Consider the following 26,725-nt stretch of genomic DNA (forward strand, 5'->3'; position numbering starts at 1 on the left):
ATGAAATACTGTGAGAGGATGGAGTTCCCTGTGTGTTAATGCCTCATCTCTGTGCCAAGAGCATCTTGACCAGGTTGCAGATGCAGGTTACTGTGTTGAAATCTTGGTGTTCTTCAGAAACAGTGCAAAAACCTTCTTGGACTGAATGCATTCAAGGTTTTCTTCCCCACATTTACAAACAAATAGTAATCTAATGACTGGGAGTAACAAACTACATCACCTGAGCACCTCCTGCAAGCTACAGAAACCAAAATATTTTGGTGGCAGCCTGAACAGGTCCTTGCAGAGAGCATCAAACAGGTGAAAATGTGAAGCAGCCTCTGCTCTGACAACAGGCAGGTTTGCACTGCTGCTGGCTGTGCTGGCTCACTCCAGCTCTCATGCTCCACCCTTCGGGGTTTGGTTTGTTTTTTTTTTTCAGTTTTGCAATCTGACAGAGGCGGGTGAAAGCAAGTTGAGGGAAAGGACATTCCCCTGAAGAGCAGCTGGAGAGCAGTCCTCAAGCCCTGTCTGCCTGTCTGTGCTGAGTAAAGCACAGCCACAAACCTTCTAGGCTTTAGCCCTGGAGCACACTGGCACTTGAACTGAATTTCCAGGTAAGCCCTTTTTTTAACTCCTGGATCTTGGCAGCTGAGCGCTCTCTAACCAGGAAGTTAAATCTGTCTGGGGACAGAACACAGCAGGAATGGTGTAAGGGCAGAGCAGGGAGCTCAGCTGCTCGCTGTTGTAGCTACGCTGCTTTATTTACTCAGTGGTGAGCCTCAAGCTACTCGGGCATTTGTGCCATCTGCCTCATTTCAGCAAGCCCCATGAAAACAGCCCTGTAAACACCCTCAAGGGATGGACAGACAGACAAACCCACACTAACATTTTCCTTGTAAGTAAAAAGTTACTGCACCTCTTCTGCTTGCTGTGGCAGAGGGAAAGGAAGGGAGAAAAAGGGAAAAACTGCTTTAACTGGGATGTTAAAATTCACCCAAGAAGAACTAAGCTTGTGCCAAGTTTTCAGAAATGAATGAAACTGTAGTTCTGGGAAAATCCTGGGAACAGCCAAAAGCTGAACAAAGAGAACTTCCTGACTCTGATGCTCTTAACCCCATCGTGGATCACTCAGGCCTGCTTGGATGTTGAGACAGTGGTGGCCATGACCAATAGTCAGAGTTCTGTAAAGCCTCTGTCTTAAAGATTATGTGGGGACCTAAACTGTGGCACCCTCTGTTTCTGCCAGGATATTACACCAAATGGGAATTTTTCATTATCTTTATGTCTTGAAAGTACCTTTCCAAAATTCCCATATAATTTTGGGGTTGCCACTTTTCATTAGATTGGGAATATAATCCTGTTGAACAGTTGGATATTTTTCCTTTGATTTTACTTTGGGAGTTGCACACAGGAACGTGAGAGCATTTTGGGACCTCTTGCGTAAATAATGGGAACCAGATCGCTCCATATTTACAGATATCTGAAGTTTAGCAGTGCCTGGGGAGAAATAACAAAAATACTTGGCTCCATCAAAATCCCATTCCATCCATCAAGGGCTGGGAAGGCTTGAGCTGCTTTCCAGCCCTGTGTTTGTGCAACAGCCTTGCATTGAGCCCTCTGCCATCCCAGAGGAGGGAAATGCCTGCTCCCTCACCCATGGGCAGCCACCCACCACTGGGAAGACACTGAACAGAAAGAGGAACTGCATCCCAAAACACAATTTTAGAAAATGTGAGGCGTCTGATCCTTGTGGTTTAGGCCCAAACCTTGGTTTTCTCCGGGTGCTGGAGAAGGGCTGTGATTATCAGGACTGGGGAGCTAAGCTGTGCTATGGGGAGGCAGCTCCCAGCAGATGCAGTAAAAACCCTCTCACAGCATTTTCTGCCCTAAAAACCCTTCTGCTCTCCAGGTCATGTCTGTTACTGATGGCAGAAAGAGCAGGACCAGGTGGGACCAGCTCATGCCTGGCTGCCTAATAATGGATGAAACACTATGGCAGGACAGACTTGCTTCAGATTTGGTTGCAGAAGAGGTTCTGGATCACAGTGCAAGAGTAGGAGGGTTTGTTTTCTGCTTCTGCTTTGCTGAAATCACGAGCAAAGCAGTTCAGATCTGGGGAGTCTCAGTTCCCATAATTTCTAGCAGGGTAACATTGCTGCTACTGCTTTTGTTCCTTCCTACAGAGATTTGTAGCTTTGCTGGGCAGGAACTCTGCTGAAATGTGCTTAGCACAGCTGGAGCCTCTCATCACAGCTGTAAGAGAGGCAAATAAAAATAACATTTGTGCTTGTCAGCAGTGTCCCATTGGCTTCTCTCAGCATTATTACTCAGCTGCCTTTGATTCAGATATTACTCAAATCCTGCTCTTTTTCAGAGCAGTCCATTATAAGGGATGGGGAAGAGCCTTCCAACACTTCTGACATAGACTATTATTTTTTTCCCACCCTTCTCTCAGAGGCAGCATGGACATCAAGGAGTATTTTGCCAGGATTTCTTACCAGGGGTCCCATAGTAAGCCAGATCTGGCTACCATGTCAGATATATTCCAGCACCACATCCAGGCTGTTCCTTTTGAAAACCTGAGCATCCACTGTGGAGAAAGAATTGAGCTGGACCTGGAAGCGACATACAACAAGATAGTGAGGAAGAATCGTGGGGGCTGGTGCATGGAAAACAACTACCTTCTGTTTTGGGTCCTGAAAGTTCTTGGCTATGATGTCACTCTTCTGGGAGCAAAAGTTTTTGTCCCAGAGCTCGACGGCTATCCAGAAGAAATTGATCATTTGCTGCTACGAGTGGATCTTGATGGCAAATCCTACATTGTAGATGTGGGATTTGGGATGGCCTACCAGCTGTGGCAACCAATGGAGCTGATTTCAGGGACAGATCAGCCTCAGACTCCTGGGGTCTTTCGTTTTCAGGAGGAGAATGGGACATGGTACTTGGAGAAAGTGAAAAGGAAGCAGTGGGTTCTGAACCCGAGCACCTCGACTTCCCCAAATGTGGAAGATGAAGTTTGCCGTCGGGTTTATCTCTTTACCCTCCAGCCACGAGACATTGAGGAGTTCAGGGGCTGCAATGCCCACCTGCAGACAGCACCTGACTCCCTCTTTGTGACCAAATCCATCTGCAGCCTGCAGACCGCCGATGGCATCCGGGCACTGGTGGGGTGGAAACTCACAGAGATAAAGTACAATTATAGGGACAATATGGATCTTGTGGAAATCAGAATGCTTGCAGATGAAGAAATAGAGAAAACACTGAGGGAGAAATTCAATGTAACACTAGACAAGAAACTTGTACCTGCCAATACGAGCAAGTTATCTCTGTTCTAACTCACTGCCTGGATTGCAATTCAATTCAGTGGCATTACAGGCAATTCTTCCCTCTCTTTCTGACAAGCATCCAAAGGTTAATCTTTCTCCTTCCAGCTACACCTGTGTAAGGCAGAACATACTATCATGAATCTGGAAAACAAATGGATTTTCACCAATATTCCTGCATTTCTCTTTAGGTTGGGTACCAATAATTTCTGCTAAGTTCAATCAAATCATTACTCTTGTGTTTGTGATTAGCGGGAAGCAGACTCAGCTCATTCCCTACTCCTTCCATGTCTTAAAAGCTTTTCTAAACACACCCAGTGTAGCTGGGCAGAATGATGGAGCTGTATGTCTTTGTCTTTACTACCTGGTGCTGCCACCTGGGGAAAATGATACCTGCCTCTAAAATGAATACTGTATTATTTTGGGAGTGTAATAGCCACAACCACAATGACATCCTGGGCCTGTTCTCTTTGTTCTCACATCCACAACAGCCTCTCACATGGCACTCAGGCCATCCCACACCTGTGCAAAGTCACTATGTGAGTACTTGAGGACAGGTTATTTAGGATGATAAAAAATGCTCTTGACAATGCTTTGTTGTTTCAGACTTTGCACAGCTCCTGCTCTCTCAGTGACATAACCAGTGACATAACCTTTCTTTGAACTGAAAGCATCTCCTGAGCATTTTGTTTGCTCACCCTCAGCAGCAGTCTGCTGACAATACCTGTTCCTTTCCTCAGACTACTCTGGGTGCTATTGCACATTAATTATTACAGCAGAACCCAAACACATGCACATAACTCTTTCTGTGAAGCAGATCTGTTCTACTGAGGATGTGTTTGCAGTGACACTAATTATATTGATATAAGGAGACGTGAAGAATCTTAATCACATACCTAAGGGCTAAGATTCCTAGTAGGAGAAATGACTCAAATGTGACCCCTTTGCCCTTTAAAAGATGCTTGATGTTCCTTTATGTACAAATCTTGGAAGCATTACAACAATGTACTTATAATTAAGCAAATTATATTCGTGAATTACAATTAAATAAAAAAAATCAAGCACTGTGAACTGGAATTATTCAGACATTCCCCCCCCCCCCCCTAGATTACAGCATTTATTCCCATAGTAAAAAGTAAATGTGATTAATTAATGAAGTTGTCCTGATTATTTGTACGTGCTAATTTTTGCCAGCTATGGCTTGTAAAAGGAGAATATCTCACTGAACATTTTTCATTTGTTATGCAGGCAATACAGGTTTCTAGAATTAGCAGTTCAGATTTAATAAAAGCTGCTATTCTGCATGTTCATAATATATTTCTTAGAGGCACAGCAAGTTTCTGAAGCTGCTGTCTTCCCAGAGTCATATTCATTTACATATGCTTGGCTGCAATAGTTCTTCATAGCACTTAAGGCCCTCCCATTCTATGAGAAAATGAAATGTAGTTGTAAAAGAAGGAGAGGCTTCTTATGGTGTGGACCAGGACCTTGCAACACAAATGATCAGAAGAAATTGTCCCAGGATCTGGCTTGGTTTTGAACTGAGTTTTTCTGTGGCCCCCAAATTAAAGGAGCTAAACTCAGTGGGACAGCAGGGAGAAAGCATTGGGATGAGGTAAAAGTAAAAAAAAAAAAAAAAAAAAAAAAAAAAAAAGAGCTCTTGGAAGGATAAAAAAAAGGAAAAAAAAAAGAAAATAAAAGAAATAGTTTTAATTTCAGATTATGCTAGTTTGTTTTTTTCTTATCACTAACCTTGGGGGCAGATACTTAAAGGCACAGCAGGTTCAGGGAACTCAGAGTTCTCTGGGGGCAACATCTTCCCTTTTGAAGGACAGGGCTTCTCTTTGAACCCTGGGGAATTGAGACAACTCTGTGACTTGGCAAATCTGACCCTGATGCTCATTGGGGCTGGTGTCAGCCACGAGGAACAGCTCAGTGTGCTCTGATGAGTTCAACAGCTGCCATCCCCACCCATAAATCAGTGACTTCCTGCCCTGGATTACTCTCTGTCTATCATAAGTCACTTCCCACGAGAATCCAGACCACATCAGTGTCAACAATGTAAAATCTGCATCATTTTTGCACCAGTGCTTTGCTGCTTTAGCATGGGAGCACTCACCAAGGTGCCCCAGACACTGAAGCCCTTGGGTGACCTGCAGGGTGGAGGATGGGTTTATAGGTGATAGCCACTTACAGAAGTTGCTCATGGTACCCATGCTTTGCAGTCCTGGAGGGTTCAGCTGTCATTCAGTGACGTGGAAGGTTAAAATCTCCTCAACATTGTAAGTAGTTTGGGGACTGGATCATTTCCAGGCTCTCTGTGCAGCACCCAACACAACAAATTGCTTGACAGGGATTTCCACACATATGCCAATACCAATAAAGCCATAAAACCATGGAATATAAACTACTATTAAAGAAGAAACTCTGCCCTCTGTGGCTGCTGTGCTGGAGGATAAGGCAGTCCCTGACAGGCAATAAAGGCTGCCTGGACCTTTAAGAGCTGCTGTTGCCAGTTCAGCTCTTCCTGGGACCTTTGGAGCAGCGCAGGGTGGAAAGCCTGAGCTGACTGCGTGCGAGGTGAGCTCTGCATGCCTGATCTTTAACTGCATCCTGCAGCTCTGGGTCAGCCCCTCTGGGAAAGCTCCCCCCTGTGAGCCTGCACAGCCTGTGCACAGCCCTGCAGGTGTATTAGCAAAGCACAGGAACCAGGGAAAATGGGTTTTGCTCCTTCTGGGTCAGAAAACACCTGTATTTAAAAAGGGTCCCCACATTTCCCTGGAACTGACCCTGAGCCAGTTCACATAAGAGAACTGGCAAGAGTTCTGTTCTGGCACCCTATAGAACAATAAAAATTGTTATTTGTCCCAAGAACTCTGGACAAGGAGCATGGATGGGTCTCCTCATACATTATACAGAGATGGGTCCACAGAATTTCAGGATGGTTTCCATCAGGACTGGGGTCTGCCTGCTTGACTTCTGGCTTCTCCCTGTCAAAATGAGGATCTGTGGGAAGAGAAGACCAACAAGATCCAGACAGGAGTATGAACTTTCTCTTTGTACTGGTTTGGAGCTGCCCAGATGAGCCTGATGAGGGCGGGTTCTCCTTTCCCTTCAGCATCTTGTGGCTTGGGCATGGGTTCTGTCTTGTGGGCTCACAGACAGGCCACTGATGGGATGATAAAGAGCCAAATTTGGATATGGGAGTGGAGCTAGTAATGGGTTATCACAGACATCTTAGTTTGATCTGATTTATTAGCTCTGCTAATTATCCCAATAAATCAGTGTTTGAATGGAACTTGGCATTGGCACTGCATGTGAAGGACTGGAGCTGCTGTTGGGGAGCTAACAGGGAAGATCCAGCTGCAGATGTCAGGGAATGAATGAGACTTGACAAACTGCAATCACAGTTGGGAGATACAAAAGCAATATGAAATACTGTGAGAGGATGGAGTTCCCTGTGTGTTAATGCCTCATCTCTGTGCCAAGAGCATCTTGACCATCAGCAACATCTGCACATGATTCCTGTGGGCAAAGAGCAAAGGAGACACACACTGCTGCCCCATTGCTTTCTTACATTCTATGAAATTTGCTGCAATAAAAACCACATGAAGTCACTCAGAGGAAAGGAAGCAAAGGCAGCAGTGAAGTTCCTGTACTGCAGACTGGGGCAAGCAGGTGTAGGTTACTGTGTTGAAATATTGGTGTTCTTCAGAAACAGTGCAAAAACCTTCTTGGACTGAATGCATGCAAGGTTTCCCTCCCCACATTTCCAAACAAATAGTAATCTAATATTAAAAACGACAACACCTGAGAAAAAAAGGAACCCTGAGGAAAAAAATGACATCACCTGACCACATCCAGCAAGCTATTGAAACCAAAACATCTTGGCCTGAGCAGGTCCCTGCAGACAGCATCAAACCAGTGAAAATGTGAAGCAGCCTCTGCTCTGACAACAGCCAGGTTTGCACTTGTGAAAAAACAGGCTTCACTCTCCTGTAAAAATTTAAAAGTTTAATAAATGACAATGGGAGACAAAGACCATAGAGCAAAGGTTATGACGGCCGGGTGCATCTTGGCACTCAGGCAAGAGTTTGGAAACACCCTTTATATACCATTTCTATTGCATTGGCCTGTTACACATTTATAAACAATTATGCACACGAAACTTTTCCCTGAATTAGTTTATCTTTTCCAAGAAGTGTTTAGCATAGCTCCTCCTTTGTCCCTCCTTTTTGGTGCATGCCCATTCCTTGGCTGCGGTTTTAGTCCATTCTTATCACCTCCAGTTTTTGGGCCCTGGCCCACACTGTCTTCAGACAGTGAGTGCTGATAGTTGGCACATCTGTAGCAGGATCCTCATCCTGTGCTCATTGGATGTTATCCTGTCCAAGCAGGCACTTTAACACAAGCATACTTATATCAGCTATTTCACAACTATATCTAAGCTTAATTAACAACCGAAACAAAAACTGTACTTTTATAGCAAAGTCACTTTGACACCACACATACAAAATCCATGGAATATTTGCAAAAAGCCAATAATATAACATGTATCTATAACACACACTGCTGCTGGCTGTGCTGGCTCACAGCAGCTCTCAAGCACCACCCTTCCGGGTTTCCGTTTCTGTTTGGCTTTTTATTTTCAGCCTTTGCTATCGGACAGAGGCGGGTGACAGCACGTTGAAGGAAAGGACATTCCCCTGAAGAGCAGCTGGAGAGCAGTCCTCAAACCCTCTCTGTGCTAAATATAGGACAGCCAGCTATGCCACTTTAACCTAGAACCACCCCAAGCCCTGGAGCACACTGGCACTTGAACTGAATTTCCAGGTAAGCCCTTTTTTTAACTCCTGGATCTTGGCAGCTGAGCGCTCTCTAACCAGGAAGTTAAATCTGTCTGGGGACAGAACACAGCAGGAATGGTGTAAGGGCAGAGCAGGGAGCTCAGCTGCTCGCTGTTGTAGCTACGCTGCTTTATTTACTCAGTGGTGAGCCTCAAGCTACTCAGGCATTTGTGCCATCTGCCTCATTTCAGCAAGCCCCATGAAAACAGCCCTGTAAACACCCTCAAGGGATGGACAGACAGACAAACCCACACTAACATTTTCCTTGTAAGTAAAAAGTTACTGCACCTCTTCTGCTTGCTGTGGCAGAGGGAAAGGAAGGGAGAAAAAGGGAAAAACTGCTTTAACTGGGATGTTGCTTTAAAATTCACAAAGAAGATCTAAGCTTGTGCCAAGTTTTCAGAAATGAATGAAACTGTAGTTCTGGGAAAATCCTGGGAACAGCCAAAAGCTGAACAAAGAGAACTTCCTGACTCTGATGCTCTTAACCCCATCGTGGATCACTCAGGCCTGCTTGGATGTTGAGACAGTGGTGGCCATGACCAATAGTCAGAGTTCTGTAAAGCCTCTGTCTTAAAGATTATGTGGGGACCTAAACTGTGGCACCCTCTGTTTATGCCAGGATATTACACCAAATGGGAATTTTTCATTTTCATTGTTTTGTTTATGTCCTGAAAGAACCTTTCCAATATTCCCATACAATTGTTGGTTTACCAGTTTTCATTAGATTGGGAATATAATCCTGTTGAACAGTTGGATATTTTTCTTTTGATTTTACCTTGGGAGTTGCATACAGTAATGTGAGAGCATTTTGGACACATCATGTCAATAATGGGAACCAGATTGCTCCATATTTACAGATATCTGATATTTAGCAGTGCCTGTCTCTGGATCCCACTGCAAGAGTGGGAGGGTTTGTTTTCTGCTTCTGCTTTGCTGAAATCACGAGCAAAGCAGTTCAGATCTGGGGAGTCTCAGCTCCCATAATTTCTAGCAGGGTAACATTGCTGCTACTGCTTTTGTTCCTTCCTACAGAGATTTGTAGCTTTGCTGGGCAGGAACTCTGCTGAAATGTGCTTAGCACAGCTGGAGCCTCTCATCACAGCTGTAAGAGAGGCAAATAAAAATAACATTTGTGCTCGTCAGCAGTGTCCCATTAGATTCTCTCAGCATTATTACTCAGCTGCCTTTGATTCAGATATTAGTCAAATCCTGCTCCTCTTCTGGGCACCCATTATAAGGGATGGGGAAGAGCCTTCCAACACTTCTGACATAGACTATTATTTTTTCCCACCTTTCTCTCAGAGGCAGCATGGACATCAAGGAGTATTTTGCCAGGATTTCTTACCAGGGGTCCCACAATAAACCAGACCTGGCTACCATGTCAGATATATTCCAGCACCACATCCGAGCTATCCCCTATGAAAACCTGAGCATCCACTGTGGAGAAAGAATTGAGCTGGACCTGGAACCAATCTACAACAAGATAGTGAGGAAGAAACGTGGGGGCTGGTGCATGGAAAACAACTACCTTCTGTTTTGGGTCCTGAAAACTCTTGGCTACGACATCACCCTTCTGGGAGCAAAAGTTTATGTCCCAGAGCGTGATGCCTACCCAGAAGATATCAATCATCTGCTGCTACGAGTGGATCTTGATGGCAAATCCTACATTATGGATGCAGGATTTGGGATGGCCTACCAGATGTGGCAGCCAATGGAGCTGATTTCAGGGACAGATCAGCCTCAGACTCCTGGGGTCTTTCGTTTTCAGGAGGAGAATGGGATCTGGTATTTTGAGAAGGTGAGAAGGAAGCAGTGGGTTCTGAACCGGAGCACCTCAACTTCCCCAAATGTGGAAGATGAAGTTTGCCGTCGGGTTTATCTCTTTACTCTCCAGCCACGAGACATTGAGGAGTTCAGGGGCTGCAATGCCCACCTGCAGACAGCACCTAACTCCAAGTTTGTGTTGAAGTCCATGTGCAGTATGCAGACTGCTGACGGCATCCATGAACTGGTGGGGTGGAAACTCACAGAGATAAAGTACAATTACAGGGACAATATGGATCATGTGGAAATCAGAATGCTTGCAGAGGAAGAATTAGAGAAAACACTGAGGGAGAAATTCAGTCTAACACTAGACAAGAAACTTGTACCTGTTGATAACAAGTTGTTCTAACTCACCGCCTGGATTGCAATTAAATTCAGTGGCATTACAGTCAATTCTTCCCTCTCTTTCTGACAAGCATCCAAAGGTTAATCTTTCTCCTTCCAGCTACACCTGTGTAAGGCAGAACATACTATCATGAATCTGGAAAACAAATGGATTTTCACCAATATTCCTGCATTTCTCTTTAGGTTGGGTACCAATAATTTCTGCTAAGTTCAATCAAATCATTACTCTTGTGTTTGTGATTAGCGGGAAGCAGACTCAGCTCATTCCCTACTCCTTCCATGTCTTAAAAGCTTTTCTAAACACACCCAGTGTAGCTGGGCAGAATGATGGAGCTGTATGTCTTTGTCTTTACTACCTGGTGCTGCCACCTGGGGAAAATGATACCTGCCTCTAAAATGAATACTGTATTATTTTGGGAGTGTAATAGCCACAACCACAATGACATCCTGGGCCTGTTCTCTTTGTTCTCACATCCACAACAGCCTCTCACATGGCACTCAGGCCATCCCACACCTGTGCAAAGTCACCATGTGAGTACTTGAGGACAGGTTATTTAGGATGATAAAAAATGCTCTTGACAATGCTTTGTTGTTTCAGACTTTGCACAGCTCCTGCTCTCTCAGTGACATAACCAGTGACATAACCTTTCTTTGAACTGAAAGCATCTCCTGAGCATTTTGTTTGCTCACCCTCAGCAGCAGTCTGCTGACAATACCTGTTCCTTTCCTCAGACTACTCTGGGTGCTATTGCACATTAATTATTACAGCAGAACCCAAACACATGCACATAACTCTTTCTGTGAAGCAGATCTGTTCTACTGAGGATGTGTTTGCAGTGACACTAATTATATTGATAGCAGGAGACGTGATGAATCTTAATCACATACCTAAGGGCTAAGATTCCTAGTAGGAGAAATGACTCAAATGTGACCCCTTTGCCCTTTAAAAGATGCTTGATGTTCCTTTATGTACAAATCTTGGAAGCATTACAACAATGTACTTATAATTAAGCAAATTATATTCGTGAATTACAATTAAATAAAAAAAATCAAGCACTGTGAACTGGAATTATTCAGACATTTCCCCCCCCCCCCTAGATTACAGCATTTATTCCCATAGTAAAAAGTAAATGTGATTAATTAATGAAGTTGTCCTGATTATTTGTACGTGCTAATTTTTGCCAGCTATGGCTTGTAAAAGGAGAATATCTCACTGAATCTTTTTCACTTGTTATGCAGGCAATACAGGTTTCTAGAACTAGCAGTCCAGATTTATTAAAACTGCTATTCTGCATGTTCATAATGTATTACTTAGAGGCACAGCAAGCTCCTGAAAACCTGGTCTTCCCAGAGTCATATTCACTTACATATGCTTGGCTGCAATAGTTCTTCATAGCACTTAAGGCCCTCCCATTCTATGAGAAAATGAAATGTAGTTGTAAAAGAAGGAGAGGCTTCTTATGGTGTGGACCAGGACCTTGCAACACAAATGATCAGAAGAAATTGTCCCAGGATCTTGGTTTTTGACCCAAGTTTTTCAATGGCGCTCAATCTAGTGGGGGATCGAAAGGAGCTAAACTCAGTGAGAGAGCAGGGAGAAAGCATTGGGATGAGGTAAAAGTGCAGGCAGGTCCTGCAAATATGTGCAGCAGGAGAAGATCCACACAGAGCCAAGAATCACAGCTCAGAGCTCCTGCCTCCTGCTCACCACAGAGGAACAGTGCACTGCTCAGTAATGCAATGGAACTTACTGTTGGAGGATGGAAAGAAAAAAAACAGAAAAGAGGTTTCCATTTCAGATTGTGCTAGTTTGTTTTTTTCTTATCACTAACCTTGGGGGCAGATACTTAAAGGCACAGCAGGTTCAGGGAACTCAGAGTTCTCTGGGGGCAACATCTTCCCTTTTTGAAGGACAGGGCTTCTCTTTGAACCCTGGGGAATTGAGACAACTCTGTGACTTGGCAAATCTGACCCTGATGCTCATTGGGGCTGGTGTCAGCCACGAGGAACAGCTCAGTGTGCTCTGATGAGTTCAACAGCTGCCATCCCCACCCATAAATCAGTGACTTCCTGCCCTGGATTACTCTTTGTCTATCATAAGTCACTTCCCACGAGAATCCAGACCACATCAGTGTCAACAATGTAAAATCTGCATCATTTTTGCACCAGTGCTTTGCTGCTTTAGCATGGGAGCACTCACCAAGGTGCCCCAGACACTGAAGCCCTTGGGTGACCTGCAGGGTGGAGGATGGGTTTATAGGTGATAGCCACTTACAGAAGTTGCTCATGGTACCCATGCTTTGCAGTCCTGGAGGGTTCAGCTGTCATTCAGTGACGTGGAAGGTTAAAATCTCCTCAACATTGTAAGTAGTTTGGGGACTGGATCATTTCCAGGCTCTCTGTGCAGCACCCAACACAACAAATTGCTTGACAGGGATTTCCACATACATGCCAGTACAAATAAAGCAATCAAACCATCAAATATAATCTAGTAAAAGAGAAGAAACTCTGCCCTCTGTGGCTGCTGTGCTGGAGGATAAGGCAGTCCCTGACAGGCAATAAAGGCTGCCTGGACCTTTAAGAGCTGCTGTTGCCAGTTCAGCTCTTCCTGGGACCTTTGGAGCAGCGCAGGGTGGAAAGCCTGAGCTGACTGCGTGCGAGGTGAGCTCTGCATGCCTGATCTTTAACTGCATCCTGCAGCTCTGGGTCAGCCCCTCTGGGAAAGCTCCCCCCTGTGAGCCTGCACAGCCTGTGCACAGCCCTGCAGGTGTATTAGCAAAGCACAAACTACAGGAACCGAGGCTGATGGTGAGTGAAGGGCATTTCTAAGTGCAACACCGAGTGTTTGAGAGTGAAACTAACCCTTTATTTTGAGCCAGAGTGTGTGAAAAATGCCGGTATTGACTCACAGTGTAACTTTGAATCAAACAAACAATGTGGGCATGTACAAGAGGATCTAGCCTTGTAACTCGCTCCTGATTCTCAGCAGAGGAGAACTGATCCTAATATTCAGCCTAATTACAAAAGGACACCCAGTGATCCCGAGGGACATGTGCAGACAGGCAGAACCAACATCTGAATCTCGAAGCTGCAGGAACACTGAGCAAAGCTCAGCTGCTGCAGAGGCAGAAGCAAACAAGGCTGAGATCCTTGGATTCAGGACCGAGGCTTGGGATATTTGGCAACTCAGTTTTGGAATGCAAATTGTCCCCTGGGAGAGGGTTTGCTCACTGCTGCAGCCTCCTGGCTCACACAGCAGCAATGGCTGTGCCAAGGAAAAATCTGCCTGCAGGAAAGGCAGGGAGTAAACACTGATTTATGTGGATGTTCCCTAATGTCAATGATGTTGTAGTGCAGCTTTATTGTACTTAAACCTCTTTAAGTATTCATTGAGATTAGAGCACATGTTGTCATCCCCTGCAAGGCTGTCTCTTTAAATTGATGAGGCCAGAGAAGGGGCAGCTGGGGAAACTGAGGCATGGAAGGGAATTTTCCAAAAGGCTTTCCCAACATATTTTCCCAAAGGCTCACTGGCAGCACCCCATGGGGGCTCTCCATGGCTGGATGAAGGGAGATGGTTTTATTCTATGCTTTCACCATATAATGGGGACACCCAGACCCAGGAGATGGGTTACAGGGGGAGCATCAGGCCTTCTGCTCTGACCCAGGGCAGGGACTGATCTGGTTTTGCTTGAAGGTAAATTCCAAGTGTGTCAGACCCACCAAGCTGATGCACTTCTCTGGACTCCTGCAGGTCACAGAGATTCAGCTCCACGCCCTCATGGGGTAAAGATGTTTCTATCTTCCTATGTAAAACAGCTGAAAGTGGGAGGAGAAGGAAAAATGAGGCAGAGGCCCATAGGATGAGCCTGCCCAACACGTGTGCTGTGTGTTGGGGGGGAAATGGCTTTCTACAAGTGTTTCCAAGGAGATCCTGCTACAGATGAGGCCCTTGTCCTAAAAAAGGGATGGAAAAAATCATAAAATGCATAAAATCAAAGAGACATTGCTGTTTTTTCATGTAGACTCTTTGGTTCCTTTTGAAGTGATAATGTTTATTTGTTATTGCCTTACTGGGATGATCTTCTATCAAATTTTCCTGTGGTTTGCATTAGCCAGTCTGAATGTTGGTACTAGTGCAGATCAGGAGCAACACAACCAAATCATGTGAGTTGCGCTGCTGGCATCAAGATTGGGGTTAAAGTCTAGAGATTAGGCCATTGGTTGTGCTCATCTGCTTGGGTGGGGGCATTTCCACCCATGGATTTGAGGTGGGATTTTCACAGGCTTCTGGCATGGACATGGGGTCAAACTGCTGGGGGGAAACACTTGGAGCAAAGCTGAGAATATTCAGTGGAAGGGAGTTTCTCCCATCTCATCCACATCGAAGGATTTTTGGAAAATTCTCCCAGGGAACATTCAACTAGTTGAAGGAAGCAAGAAATCCTCAGACTTTCTGGAAATTAACACAGACCTTAACAGATTGTGAATTGTTCTGGACAACAAATATCCTTGCATGGGAAAAAGCCAAATTAAATCTAAACTAAGGGCAAAAGAAATCCTTGCAGAGAGAAGATGAGTCACTGAATTAAAAGTCTTACAGGGAACCTTTTGTATCTTGGCCACACAACCAGTGCCAATGACAGTGTCTTTCTGCTAATGAAAGGGGATCAGAGATACAGACAGAAAAACACAAAATATTTCCAATAATTTGATCTGAAACTAAAGCCTTTAGTTTGTAAAAGATGATCAAAGAAAAGAAAAGATTATGACTTGCTTTGTATGTACTTTTAGATCAATTCCTTTGATCCTTAGGTTAGAAAAATTGAAGTACTTTCCTATCACAGTCAAAGCCCTGTCTAAACTCCTCAGGGAAATTTAAGAGATTAAGAAAACAATGATCTACTTCACATGGAAACCTGTCTGAAATGGTGGCACACTGAGATGTTAATCCCAGTAAACTTAATCCATGAATGCAAAACCTTCCAGTTAAATTACTGTGGGATAAAGAAAGAATTGCTTACCTGGTACAGTAAAAGAAACAATAAGATCTTGCTGCGACTTTTATGCGGGTATGGTGTGGCAGCTTTTCTGCAAACCTGTTATTTCTTGATTTTGGAAAAATTTTGTTATGTGCTATCCTCCTCTGTGGCCTCTGTTATGGCATGTGCTGTATCTTCCCATGGGAAAAACATCTTCCTGGTTTGAAGGCAGCCCCTAAGAGAGGGGAAGCATTATTGCCACCTGCTCCTGTCCCTGTCTCTTTTTAAAGAAATACTTAAAATTCTTTTAAATCTTCAATAAAACAGCCCAGATTACATGTGCAGGCTGGGTAACTTGTGCTACAGAAACAGCAGTGAACCCCTTGTCAGCTGCACAGCAGTAACTGGCCACTTTTCTGCTCCCACAGGCAAAATGAACGTTCAGGAGTATTTTGGAAGAATATCTTACAACAAGCCCCATAAGGATGCAGACTTGCAAACCCTGACAGCCATCTTCCAGCATCACATCCACAGCATTCCTTTTGAGAACCTCAGCATGCACTGTGGGGAGCCCATCGAACTGGATTTGCAGGCTATTTACAATAAGATTGTGAGAAAGAAACGTGGTGGGTGGTGCCTGGAAACCAACTACCTCCTCTTCTGGGCCTTGCAAGAATTAGGGTACGATGTCTGTATTCTTGGTGCAAACAGCTATGAACCAGCACAGAAGGGATATGGTGCTCAGATGAACCATCTCCTGCTGAAGGTGGTGGTGAAGGGAGAGCCCTACATAGTGGATGCTGGGTTTGGTGGGGCCTACCAGATGTGGCAGCCGCTGATGCTGATTTCTGGGAAGGACCAACCCCAGGTTCCTGGCATTTTCCGCTTCATGGAAGACAACGGCACCTGGTACTTGGAGAAAGTCAAAAGGAAGCATTGCATTGCTGAGCACAGCAAGGATGAATTCCCTCATACTCCAGAACTGGGGAATATCCGAAAAATACATAAATTTACCCTCGAGCCACGGCACGTAGATGACTTCCAGGAGCTAAATGCATACCTCCAAGTGTCTCCAGATAACCTCCTTCGGAAGAAGTCAATCTGCAGTCTCCAAACCACCAACGGGGTCCTTGCCTTGGTTGGATGGACCCTCACTGAGATGAAGTACAACTACACAGAGGACATGGACCTGGTGGACATGACAACCCTTACAGATGAAGAGGTTGAGAAGACACTGAAAGATAAATTCGGTATAGAACTGCAGAACAAACTCGTACCAGTAAATGTTCGTGGCTTGCCACCTAATTTAGTGGATAAGATCTAACTGTAACACTGTGCTAGATGGATCTTTAAATAGCCAAAAGGAAAATTCTAAAATTAACATTAATTACAATAATCTCATTTTTAACTCGAGCTAGTCACAAATCTTGGTAAATTTCAGTACATTGCTAATTAACTGCATATATGAATTGCATATTTTTTATTAAACCTCTCCTTCTTTAGAAACCAAGACATCTTACTAGCTCTGTTTTGCTCATATGGAAGTTGGTTTTTGACTCCTTAACTTTTTGTTCACCTTCTCAAGAACTCATTTTATTGCAGATATATTTTGTGGCAAATGAGACCAAAATTATGCAGAAGGAGAGGTTGTGTTACCATTTTACAGAAAAGACCTCTAAGTTTTTTGGCATTATTTCCAATCTTTTACAAATTATTCACTTCTCTTAACAGTCTTAAAGTTGAGCTGAATTTGGCTTTTAAATACTGTAGAAAAAAGAAAGGTTAAGACTTTCTCAAAACAAGCCACCATTAGGTGCTGATTAGCTTATGAAAAGTTGAAAGACTTAAGTCCTGTTCCCTTTGCAGAAACTGACTTAAAGTAAGATATTTATCCAAGGGTACCTAAACCCTCCCCAAAATCTCTCTAATTTTGAGTACCCACTTTTTCTGATTTATCTGTGTCTCTGAATTCAAAATCAAATCTGTAGAAGATGAGATGATTCAACAGTTCTTAAAAATCAGGCTTTTGGTATCAAAACTGGAAAAAAGTTAGATCAATCTTTGCACACTATGATCTAAACTTTTGGGACCACACCTTCATGTGATGTCAAGAGGAGATGATGGTATTATAGATAAAATCTTCATATTTATTACAAACAGTATTCTGCACAAAAGCCACCTTAAAAAGTGTGGATGCAAAAGAAAGCCCTTGGAAGTGAGGATGTGCCACCAGTGTGGTTTCACAGCAAGACACCCATGACACAGAAGCCTTTTCCCTGATGATACCTGTGGTACTGTACAGGACGTGCCATGAAAGAGGGTGACAGAAGAACATCAGCCAAGGAGAAGTCTTTGATTCTTGTTTTAATCAACCACACAGACCTACCTGATGTGCCTAAAACTCAGGTGCTTCCCCAGGTGCAGTCTAATGTGCTCTCTGCCTTTCCCAGAGGCCTCCTCTGATATTCCACCTCCATCCAATGAAGAAGGGACGGGCTTGACCACGGAGAATTAAATGAACAGCAATTAAATAAACAGCACTGCAATGCTGTGGAGATGCAGGAGGCCAGGTTTTAGAGCAGAAATGCATTACTTGATGCAAATAAATATTTGCCATGGCATTCATTAGCTCCACAATAACTCCCTGCTACAGCTGAGGAGTTGAACAGCTTGAAACAGTTCCTGTGTGGGCAAAGAAGGGCCATTTGTTCATCCATGGAGCTCAGCCTGCAACACCTTGGCACCTCAGCGTACCCACCAGGGCACAGATGAACACCCTCCACTGCAAAGTGCTGGTTTGCAAAATAACAATATTTAATTTAAAAAAGTTATAACGCCATCTGCACTTGCCTACTGTAATTATTTTACATAGAAAACGAGTTCATTCTGGTCTTAACTAGGGGAAGGCATAAACATCTACTAATAGGAAGAAACAAAGTTTAATTTGCTCACGGATCAGCGAAGTCCAAAAATGTGAATTCTATTTGGGTGGACTCTGCCCTTTCTTGGAATTTAAGATTCAGGAGCGAGGACCAGCAGAGCTTAGAAAGACAACCCTCACAATCTGTATCCACTCCTGGCTTCACTGACTGCTGCCCCTGTAATAAACCCCCCAGAAACTGAATACCTCAATAAATAAAACGGGATCTCATAAGAGGTAAGTTTATTTTCTTAAAAATCCCCTCCAAAGAAAGATACAAAACCCTGGGTTTTTTTATGATGGTAAAGGTCATGGACAATAACGTAAGCAACATTCTCTAGGAAAAATGTCCTAAAAATGTGTGGATATAGAGCTAAAATATCACCTGCTAAACAGGGGCTGTTAAAGAGGGCAAAACAGGGATGTGCAACTTCAATTCTTCTACCTTTCACTCTTCAGGAGAAGCTTCACTATAAAATAGATTCCTTTGTTTAGGTACAATAGTAGATATAAATTTAGAACTGCAACTTCTTGTTGGAAATCGTGCTTTTAGATACTTGAATTTATTTAGAAGCATTGCAAGTGCAAAGGAAGCAAAAGTTCAGTCTAATAATCAATAGATTCTGCTTTAAGGGAATAAAATTACAGCTTTTTAAAAACAACTTAAAAAATTACAGACTCTGGATTGTACAACCCAGAAAGTCCATGTGCTGATGTATTAGGATAAAGAAGATAACATATTTTCAACAGTGGAACTGCTGATACTGTGTATAATCCTGGTAAGGAATACTTTTGTATGAACACCTTCATTTGCACCTTTAATATTCTCCTGCTGATGTTTTTCTGTACATAAATCATAACCACGTTTGTGGGACGACCTTTTCAGTACCTGCCTTTTCATCTGGTCCGCTCACATTTCAAAAGAACAGTGGCTTTCATCTCCTGCAGTCCAGATCTAGTGCTGATCAAGCATATTATGGAGCTGCACAAAGAAATTACAAATAATACAAACTTGAGAACCAGCTTTACACTGGTGTGATCTATTTAGCATTCACAGTCAGAGTGATAGGATCAGATATGCTCAGATTCTGCAAATCAAAAGTGCCATGACTTTTATGTTATGTTAATATTAAAAAATATTATTACATTGAATATATCCTCCAACAACATACCTAGATATCACTGGAAGTTAATTCCTCTCTGTAGCAGGTAATGTGTAGATTTTGCTGGTACTCTCTGTTCACTTGGGACAGCTGCCTCCACACCATGAATATGTACAGCATCAATCTGCCACTGAGAATCATTGTGAGAAATTCCAGTTTGCAGTAAACATTCAATAGTTCACTGCTGACTTAAAGGATTGATGGGCTTTGAGAAAGCTCAGGACCAGAGAGAGTAAAGCCACCCCTGTTCATTTTCAGAGTGGCCTGTGAGACACAGGGCACAGGAGGGAATGGAGATGTGCTCCTTGTCTTTTAGGCCACTCACTTCCCTCCATTCAGATCCATTAGTCCAACACCAAAATGAGTTTCTACAACACTCTGAGCAGACACAAGACTTGGTGGTCTGAGACTTTCAAAAGTCAGACTTTTTTCAGTTATCTGAATAAATAAAGCTTGTCACTTACTTTTCATGTTAACTTTTTGTAAGTGGTGGAAGAGTGTACTGAACAAGCGATTCATTTACTGTCACGTCCATCAGTGGCAGACTCATGCAAAGAACATGTGAATCCTAGCTCAGAATGTCCTCCCTCCCACTGGCAGACACTGCCTCCCCCAGTGACAGTCCTGTCACTGAGCAGTGACTTTAGACCATTTCTCATGAACCCTTGTACACACTCCCCAGCAAGACCTTACATTTCTTCTTAACCCTGCTGTTACAATGCAAATACAGGAAATCCTAATCTCACAGCTACCTCGTATGAAAGTGAAATGGCATCAGCTGTCTGCCAGAGGGATGACTCTAAGACAAAAGCAAATCTCGTGTGCACTGCTCTTTGCTCAGGGAACCATTTGATAGGAATGCTTGTTTCCTTTAAAAGCTGTTCTGATGAGGTTCAGTAGATTAAAGAATCTTTGCTGGCAGAGCCAGGGCAGCTTTTCACAGCATCATAAATCACTGATGTAAAGAAACCAAAACACAATTCCTTCCTTTACAGGTGAGATGAACCTTGAAGAGTACTTTGCAAGAACTGGCTATAAAGGCTCCACTGAAAAACAAGATTTGGAAACTTTAACCGATATATTCCAGCATCACATCCGTGCTGTTCCCTTCGAAAACCTCAGCATTCACTGTGGGGAGAAAATTACGTTGGAGTTGGAGCACGTTTACAACAAGATTGTGAGGAGAAAGAGGGGTGGCTGGTGCATGGAAAACAACCAGCTGCTGGGCTGGGTGCTGAAGGGCCTGGGCTATGACACCAGCTTCCTGGGAGCCTACGTGTTCAACCCCCAGCAGAACGCCTACGCCACCCTCATGACCCACCTGGTGGTAAAGGTGGTCATCGATGGCAAAGCCTACATCGTTGATGGAGGCTTTGGGGTGTCCTACCAGATGTGGCAGCCCATGGAGCTCGTGTCAGGGAAAGACCAGCCCCAGGCTCCCGGCGTGTTCCGCTTCACGGAGAAAAACGGCGTCTGGTACCTGGAGAAAATGAGACGGAAACAATACATCCCCAACCAGAGCTTCTCCAACTCTGACCTGCTGGAGAAGAAGGAGTGTCGCAAGGTTTATATGTTCAGCCTGGAGCCACGGACAGTGGAAGATTTCCGTTTCCAATGCACGTACCTCCAGACCTCTCCAGATTCCCTCTTCACAAAGAAGTCCATCTGCACCCTGCAGACCACCGAGGGATTCCGGGCGCTGATTGGGTGGACGCTCACTGAGACCACGTACAACTACAAGGAAAACATGGATCTGGTGGAGTTTGTAACTCTTGAAGATGAAGAGGTGGAAAAAACCCTCAAAGAGAAATTTAACATCACCCTAGAGAGAAAACTTGTCCCCATTAATGTTAAAGGATCTTACACAATCTAGATGGCCAGGAAAACCTACAGTAAGGCTATGTGGGTACAGCAGCTTCCACTGTCTGTGCAATCCCTACTGCAAGGTTATGGGATTCTTTTGCAGGTGACTGAAGGATATATACATTAGTATGAGATTAATGTGAATTTCACTTTGGGAAAAATCAGGGATTTAAGACTCTTGGGTCAGTTAGGTAAAATTATTTGCTGGGAGATGACTGCCGTTCAATTTTTGGCACAAATGTAGGATTTGATTTGAATCTGGTTATAAGCTTGGGTAAGAAATATGTCTGGGGAATTTTGGACTGCCTGTAGCACGTGAGTATGGATTATTAATTGTGATATGCTGCCAACACATTTTCTAAGGTTATTATAGGGAGACAAGTAATCTGTGAGCATTTAGACAAGAAAGCACACATTTAAAACTTCATTTTTCACAAGATCAAACCACTCACAGCTCATCTCATTCCTCTACCTTTAATATGAGTAAAACATTGTCATCTCCGAAAAGAGCATTAGGAGGCATAATTCTTTCACCATCATCCTTAGACAAACCATAGTACAAAATGAAAATCGTCATCATGTGCATCCCTCTGGCCATTACTGCAGTAAACTGCCCCAAGCAATTTTTGGTATGTACTATTCTTCTGGTGATGAAAATTCTTTATATTGCAGTGTATCGTGGCTGATGGGCTCTAAGGAGATAACTACTAAGCTTTGTTTCTGAGATATAATCATCCTGTAAACTGCGATTAGGACTTAAATGTTACAGCTGGCTTAGATTTACTTTTGTCCCACAAGGGGTGGAAATTCTGTACTTTTAGGACTGCATTATATTTGTGTATGAAGCTAAGCCAACTATACCCTTAATTTTGTCCTGCAAACATGAGTGTCTATATGCCTGTCCTGAATGGGTACCACTTAGCACAGGAGCTTTAATGCCATTAGTGTTTGTTCATCTGTATCAAAGTGAAAAAACCCAAGAAGCCAGCCTAAAGGAAACCTTTTATTTTTTCACAATCATGTTTCCCCATTTTCCAGAAAATGTTGTGTCTCCTACCATGCTTCTCTGCAAAAAGCCCAACCAAGGAAACCACTAAGAAAGGGGAAACATTCTTAAATGCATCAAAAAATAGCAAAAACACCAAAAAACACTCTTTCTCCCCAGTCTGTAATAAGCCTGAATATCAGTCAAATGTTGATTCCTCCCACTGAACAGTCTTTCTGCTCAAAGACATAATTTGATCATTAATCTCACAAATGCTGTAAGTGTATACCTGAAAATAAATAAAAGGAAAATAAAGACATTATGAGTTGTTTTAGGTACAGCTGCCCCCAGCTGCACTGACTCCTGCACACCCCATCTGCCAAGTGAGGGCTGTTCACTCATGCTGCTGATCTGCTGGCCACCCCTTCCCACCTCAGACTTCTTAGGATCACAGGATCACTGAGGCTGGAAAAGCCCTTTAAGATCATAGAGTTCAACAATCAACCCAACGTCACAACCATGTTCACCATTAAACTCTGCCCTTCAGGTGCCACTTCCAGGGATGGTGACTCCACCACTGCCCTTGACATTCTTCCAGTCCTTTCCAACCCTGTGAAAAGATTTTCTTAGTATCTAATCAAAACTTTCCCTGGTATAATTGGATGGCATTTCCTGACATCCAGTCCCTTGTTACCTGTTCCTTGGAACCTGTTACCTGACACTTCTTGAACTAAACAGGCCAATATTGAACAAATGCAGCAGTGGTATTGGAGATGGTGAGTTCCTGCAGGTGCCTAGATGAAAAGGTTGTAGGATGAGGAAGATGATCACTGAAGAGGAGGCCCAGGAGTCATCTCTGCTGGGCTTGGTGTGTGCCAGCTCCCGTGGTGGCAGCTCATGGCCTGGGTGCACACATGGTTGCATAGGGATAAAGAACTGAGAGCCAAGAAGGGGTGACAGGGGACAGTGAAAGATCTTACTGAGGTCAGAAAACAGCTTCTCTGTTAATAATGGAATGATGGAATTTGTTCAGTAATTTGTGTTCTGTTATTCCCTCATATTAATATTCCATTAAGGGTTTTTACCCCTTTCTAATTAATTGATCGTGGCAAGGTGCTCCCTGAGATCTCAGGGAACATTACAAGCTTCAAAACACTGACCACTTCCATTCCTCTGATGGGATTCTCATTTACTCAGCTCACCAAACCACATTTCTCTGTGCCACCAACCCCAGCTGTTTTCTTGTCTTGTGGACAGCCATTTACAGGGTGGTAATTTTGCGTCCCAACTTCCCCAGAGATTTTCCTGCTGTTTCTCCCAGGTAATTGCTCCGATTTTGGTACACAAGGGTTTCCTGGGGATCAGTGGGCTCCTATCAACATTTAACTGGGCCAGCAGTGATGGGACTCACCCAGCTACCCCGTCCACTGTTTGGTTCTTACCAAAGATCTACAGAGCTGCTGGTGATTGAGGCTCCAACCATCTCCCTGACTCCCATCTGTTAATTTTTCATCTTGACGTGACAATTATAAGCAGGTCCTCACTGAGAAACATGAAATCACACAAAGAAATGTCAACACATGCAGCTAAGGAACAGTTTCACAGTTTAACTAAAGCTTCCCAAAAGCTGATGAAAGCAGGTTATTGAGGTGTGAATGCCAGGCCTGAAATCCCTCAGAGGTCTGAGATGAGAATGGTGTAAAACCAAACAAAACCAAACAAACTCTGAGGCCTCATGCTGGGGTTCCATTAGCAAGGCAATATTGTGGAAGCTGATGTTCTCCCAGCCTGAAAAGAAAACAAACCACCAAGTCCTTAAAGCATCAGCTCTCACAGAAACTTGAATTCACATGTGGTTGGGAACTGTGGGACGGCTGCCATCCTTCCCTACCATGATGCTTCATTAGCATTCTCAGAGAAGGGTTTAATGAGAGCCTAAATGATTTTGCAGTTTTAGTTGGGGACTGTTGTTCAAATGAAGCAAAACAAATGCTGAGAAACCGCCCCCCTCCACCCCCAGACTCATCTAATTCCAAATACAATTTAAAAGCATGGTATTCCAATCAAGAGAAAGACAAACAATTTCTTTTAAAGCTTAAATGCTGGATGAAGTCCCAGAATCCCAGCCCAGCTGCCCATTACACACACAGGCAATGGCAATGACAGTCACCCGTGGCTGGAGCATTGCATCATGGAGAGTTTCATTAGAGAACAAGGCAGAGCACAAAACATGGTTCAAACTCCACAGCACCACTGAACATCCTGCCCCTCCCCAAGAACCAAAGTTTAATCAGCTCAAGCATTACTGGATGGCTTACTTCAGTTGGACTCTGTCCTGGACTTTTTAAGATCCAATACTAAGCAAAAGAGAAGCAAAAGAAAAACATCAGCAAGAAAGACAAAGTTGTTCAATACTTCCATATTTTCAAGCCCAGCAATTATTACAAAATAAGCACCAAGAGCCTGCCAAAGGGAGGGACCAAACTTCACATGACAAGGGACAGACATGAGCTGTCAGTGACCACTACTTCAAACCACACTTCACTTCTGGGGTCTGGTAACACTTTACCAGTTTGCAGGTAGCCATTTTCTGTAACAAAACCACTACTTACCCAACTTGCTTCTGTTTCCAGAGAAGAAACACTTTCATTTAGAAACATGACCACGTGGGAAAGTGCTACAGCTTAGGAGCTTGCACACAAAATGTACTGGAGCCTGTGTCAGAGCCAAGAAAGCCTTAATCAATGCAGGCTTGCTTTATGAATATTTCACTGCTATGCTTACACCTCTGTCAAGAGTAGTTCAAGCATAGATTTTATACAGTACATGTTTCTACCTCAGGTAGGAAGCTCAAGTCAGACTTAAATCCATCCATAAATGTATTTATACCATTGGAAATGCAGACAAGTATTTCAGAACATCCCACCATGTCTGCTTGTAACTCTGTACTTAAAGTACATTTAAAAAGTCACACAGGGCTGAGTTTTGGTTTTGTCTTGCTCACAAAAACACACTATGGATGGTGCTTTTAAAGGCACATTTTGCAAATGCCCCATGAATAAAAGATTGTTCTAAAATAAGTAGCTGGTTTTACTGTAGCACTGAGCCACCAGCTGAATGTGAACAGCAAAGCTCCCAGATTTAAAGACAATAAACTAAAATCTACCTTTTCTTCACAGTTTGTTCAACACAGTTCTGTTGAAACAGAACCAACCTTCCTCTGTCCCAATTCCGAAATCGTGGATTTTCTAGGAAGCTGTTTAGCTTGTCATGTGCTTATCCATGCACTGTGGCACTCTCATGTCCAGCTATCCCTCAGGGAATGACGTGAAATTAAGGAGGCAGGATGCCCTTAATCAGAATTACTCCCCACTGGACTGAACAGACCCTGCAATGCAGGAGAGCTCTCTGCATAACCCTGAAAAAGGAAGACTCCACATAGAATCCATCTCAGCCACTGCTGTTACCAAAATAACCCCAAAGCCTTTTTACATGGCACCACTGGACACTTGCCCAACCCACAGCCCCTCAGGACATGCAATTGCAGTGACATCTCCTGGCTGCTGGTGGCTCACCAGAACATACCTCACCCCTCAATTATTCAGCACAGCTATGCAGAAATTCACTCTCCATTCAAGAAATCCATTCAGAGGAATCATTTTCCTACTAATAAGCAAGAAGAATAATGGGATGTATTCCAAGTTTTTCTTGTTATGACCAACAATAAATCATTTCATAGCTCAGGTCACATCTTCCATGGGAAGAAAAATGTCTTGCCATCATTAACTCCTTTTCAGCTAGCAGTAATATATGATCAGGTTTTAAGTAATTGAACCAGTAGCATTTAATTAGCTCTCAAAAACTATCTCAGATCATGAATCACAGCCTTTCCACCTGCACAAAGTCCCCTTACTAGGTTAAAAGTATATTTCTCTTTCCATGTGTGATCCATCTTGAATATCTAATTAGGTGCTCCTGATATATGGATCATAGTTCATGTATCACAAGCAAAATACAGCAGACACAGTGTGTCCTTCTTTAAATAATTGAGTTTCACATCTTGTTTCACTGAGCTGCTAAAAAAAGACAAAAAAAAAAGCCTTGTGCCCATGGCAAAATGGCCACTCCTCACTTCAATTAACAAATTCCTTTCTGCAGAGAGCCAGCGTTAAGGATGAGTGGTTTGGACATCCTGATGAAATGTAGCAATTGCAGTATTTCTTGTTGAAAGGCTGTGCACAAAGAATTGCTATGATTTTAGACAAGAACACACTGATGTTTTTCAAAAAACCCAGAGCACCAACTGACCAAAGAGAACTGTGTTTCTACCCTAATACTACTTCAGATGGCTTCATCACATGCTAAATAAATCAGTGCACTCAGCTAAATGTTGGGGGACATCTGTGGCCAGCACAAAACCAGGATTTCTCCTTGTATCTGACTGTATTAAGCATAATTTTTTACACTAAATAAACTAATCCACAATCA

The 26,725-nt window shown here is 43.4% G+C and overlaps 4 protein-coding genes across 5 annotated transcripts; all 4 read left to right on the forward strand.

Moving 5' to 3' along the window:
* The first annotated feature begins 437 nt into the window (after positions 1-437).
* LOC132079204 (arylamine N-acetyltransferase, pineal gland isozyme NAT-3-like) lies at positions 438-4,376 on the forward strand. Its single transcript, XM_059481688.1, has 2 exons — positions 438-596; positions 2,438-4,376. Exon 2 carries the CDS (start codon positions 2,445-2,447, stop codon positions 3,315-3,317), a length of 873 nt encoding a protein of 290 aa, XP_059337671.1. The 5' UTR covers positions 438-596; positions 2,438-2,444; the 3' UTR covers positions 3,318-4,376.
* Positions 486-16,653, forward strand: LOC132079202 (arylamine N-acetyltransferase, liver isozyme-like). Of its 2 annotated transcripts, none has more exons than XM_059481684.1 (2): positions 486-596; positions 15,735-16,653. In XM_059481684.1, exon 2 carries the CDS (start codon positions 15,740-15,742, stop codon positions 16,628-16,630), a length of 891 nt encoding a protein of 296 aa, XP_059337667.1. In that variant the 5' UTR covers positions 486-596; positions 15,735-15,739; the 3' UTR covers positions 16,631-16,653. The 2 variants fall into 2 exon arrangements, with proteins under 2 accessions (XP_059337667.1, XP_059337668.1); XM_059481685.1 differs by lacking the exon at positions 486-596 and adding an exon at positions 12,983-13,132.
* LOC132079205 (arylamine N-acetyltransferase, pineal gland isozyme NAT-3-like) lies at positions 7,835-11,387 on the forward strand. The gene is made up of 2 exons (XM_059481689.1): positions 7,835-8,138; positions 9,458-11,387. The coding sequence occupies exon 2, from the start codon at positions 9,465-9,467 to the stop codon at positions 10,326-10,328; it is 864 nt and encodes a 287-aa protein (XP_059337672.1). The 5' UTR covers positions 7,835-8,138; positions 9,458-9,464; the 3' UTR covers positions 10,329-11,387.
* A 75-nt stretch (positions 16,654-16,728) lies between the features above and the next one.
* On the forward strand, positions 16,729-22,559 carry NAT1 (N-acetyltransferase 1). The gene is made up of 2 exons (XM_059481687.1): positions 16,729-18,463; positions 20,385-22,559. The coding sequence occupies exon 2, from the start codon at positions 20,390-20,392 to the stop codon at positions 21,260-21,262; it is 873 nt and encodes a 290-aa protein (XP_059337670.1). The 5' UTR covers positions 16,729-18,463; positions 20,385-20,389; the 3' UTR covers positions 21,263-22,559.
* Positions 22,560-26,725: the final 4,166 nt, after the last annotated feature.

The sequence above is a fragment of the Ammospiza nelsoni genome, chromosome 13 (genome assembly GCF_027579445.1).
Source record: "Ammospiza nelsoni isolate bAmmNel1 chromosome 13, bAmmNel1.pri, whole genome shotgun sequence".
In the NCBI taxonomy this organism is placed as follows: Eukaryota; Metazoa; Chordata; class Aves; order Passeriformes; family Passerellidae; genus Ammospiza; species Ammospiza nelsoni.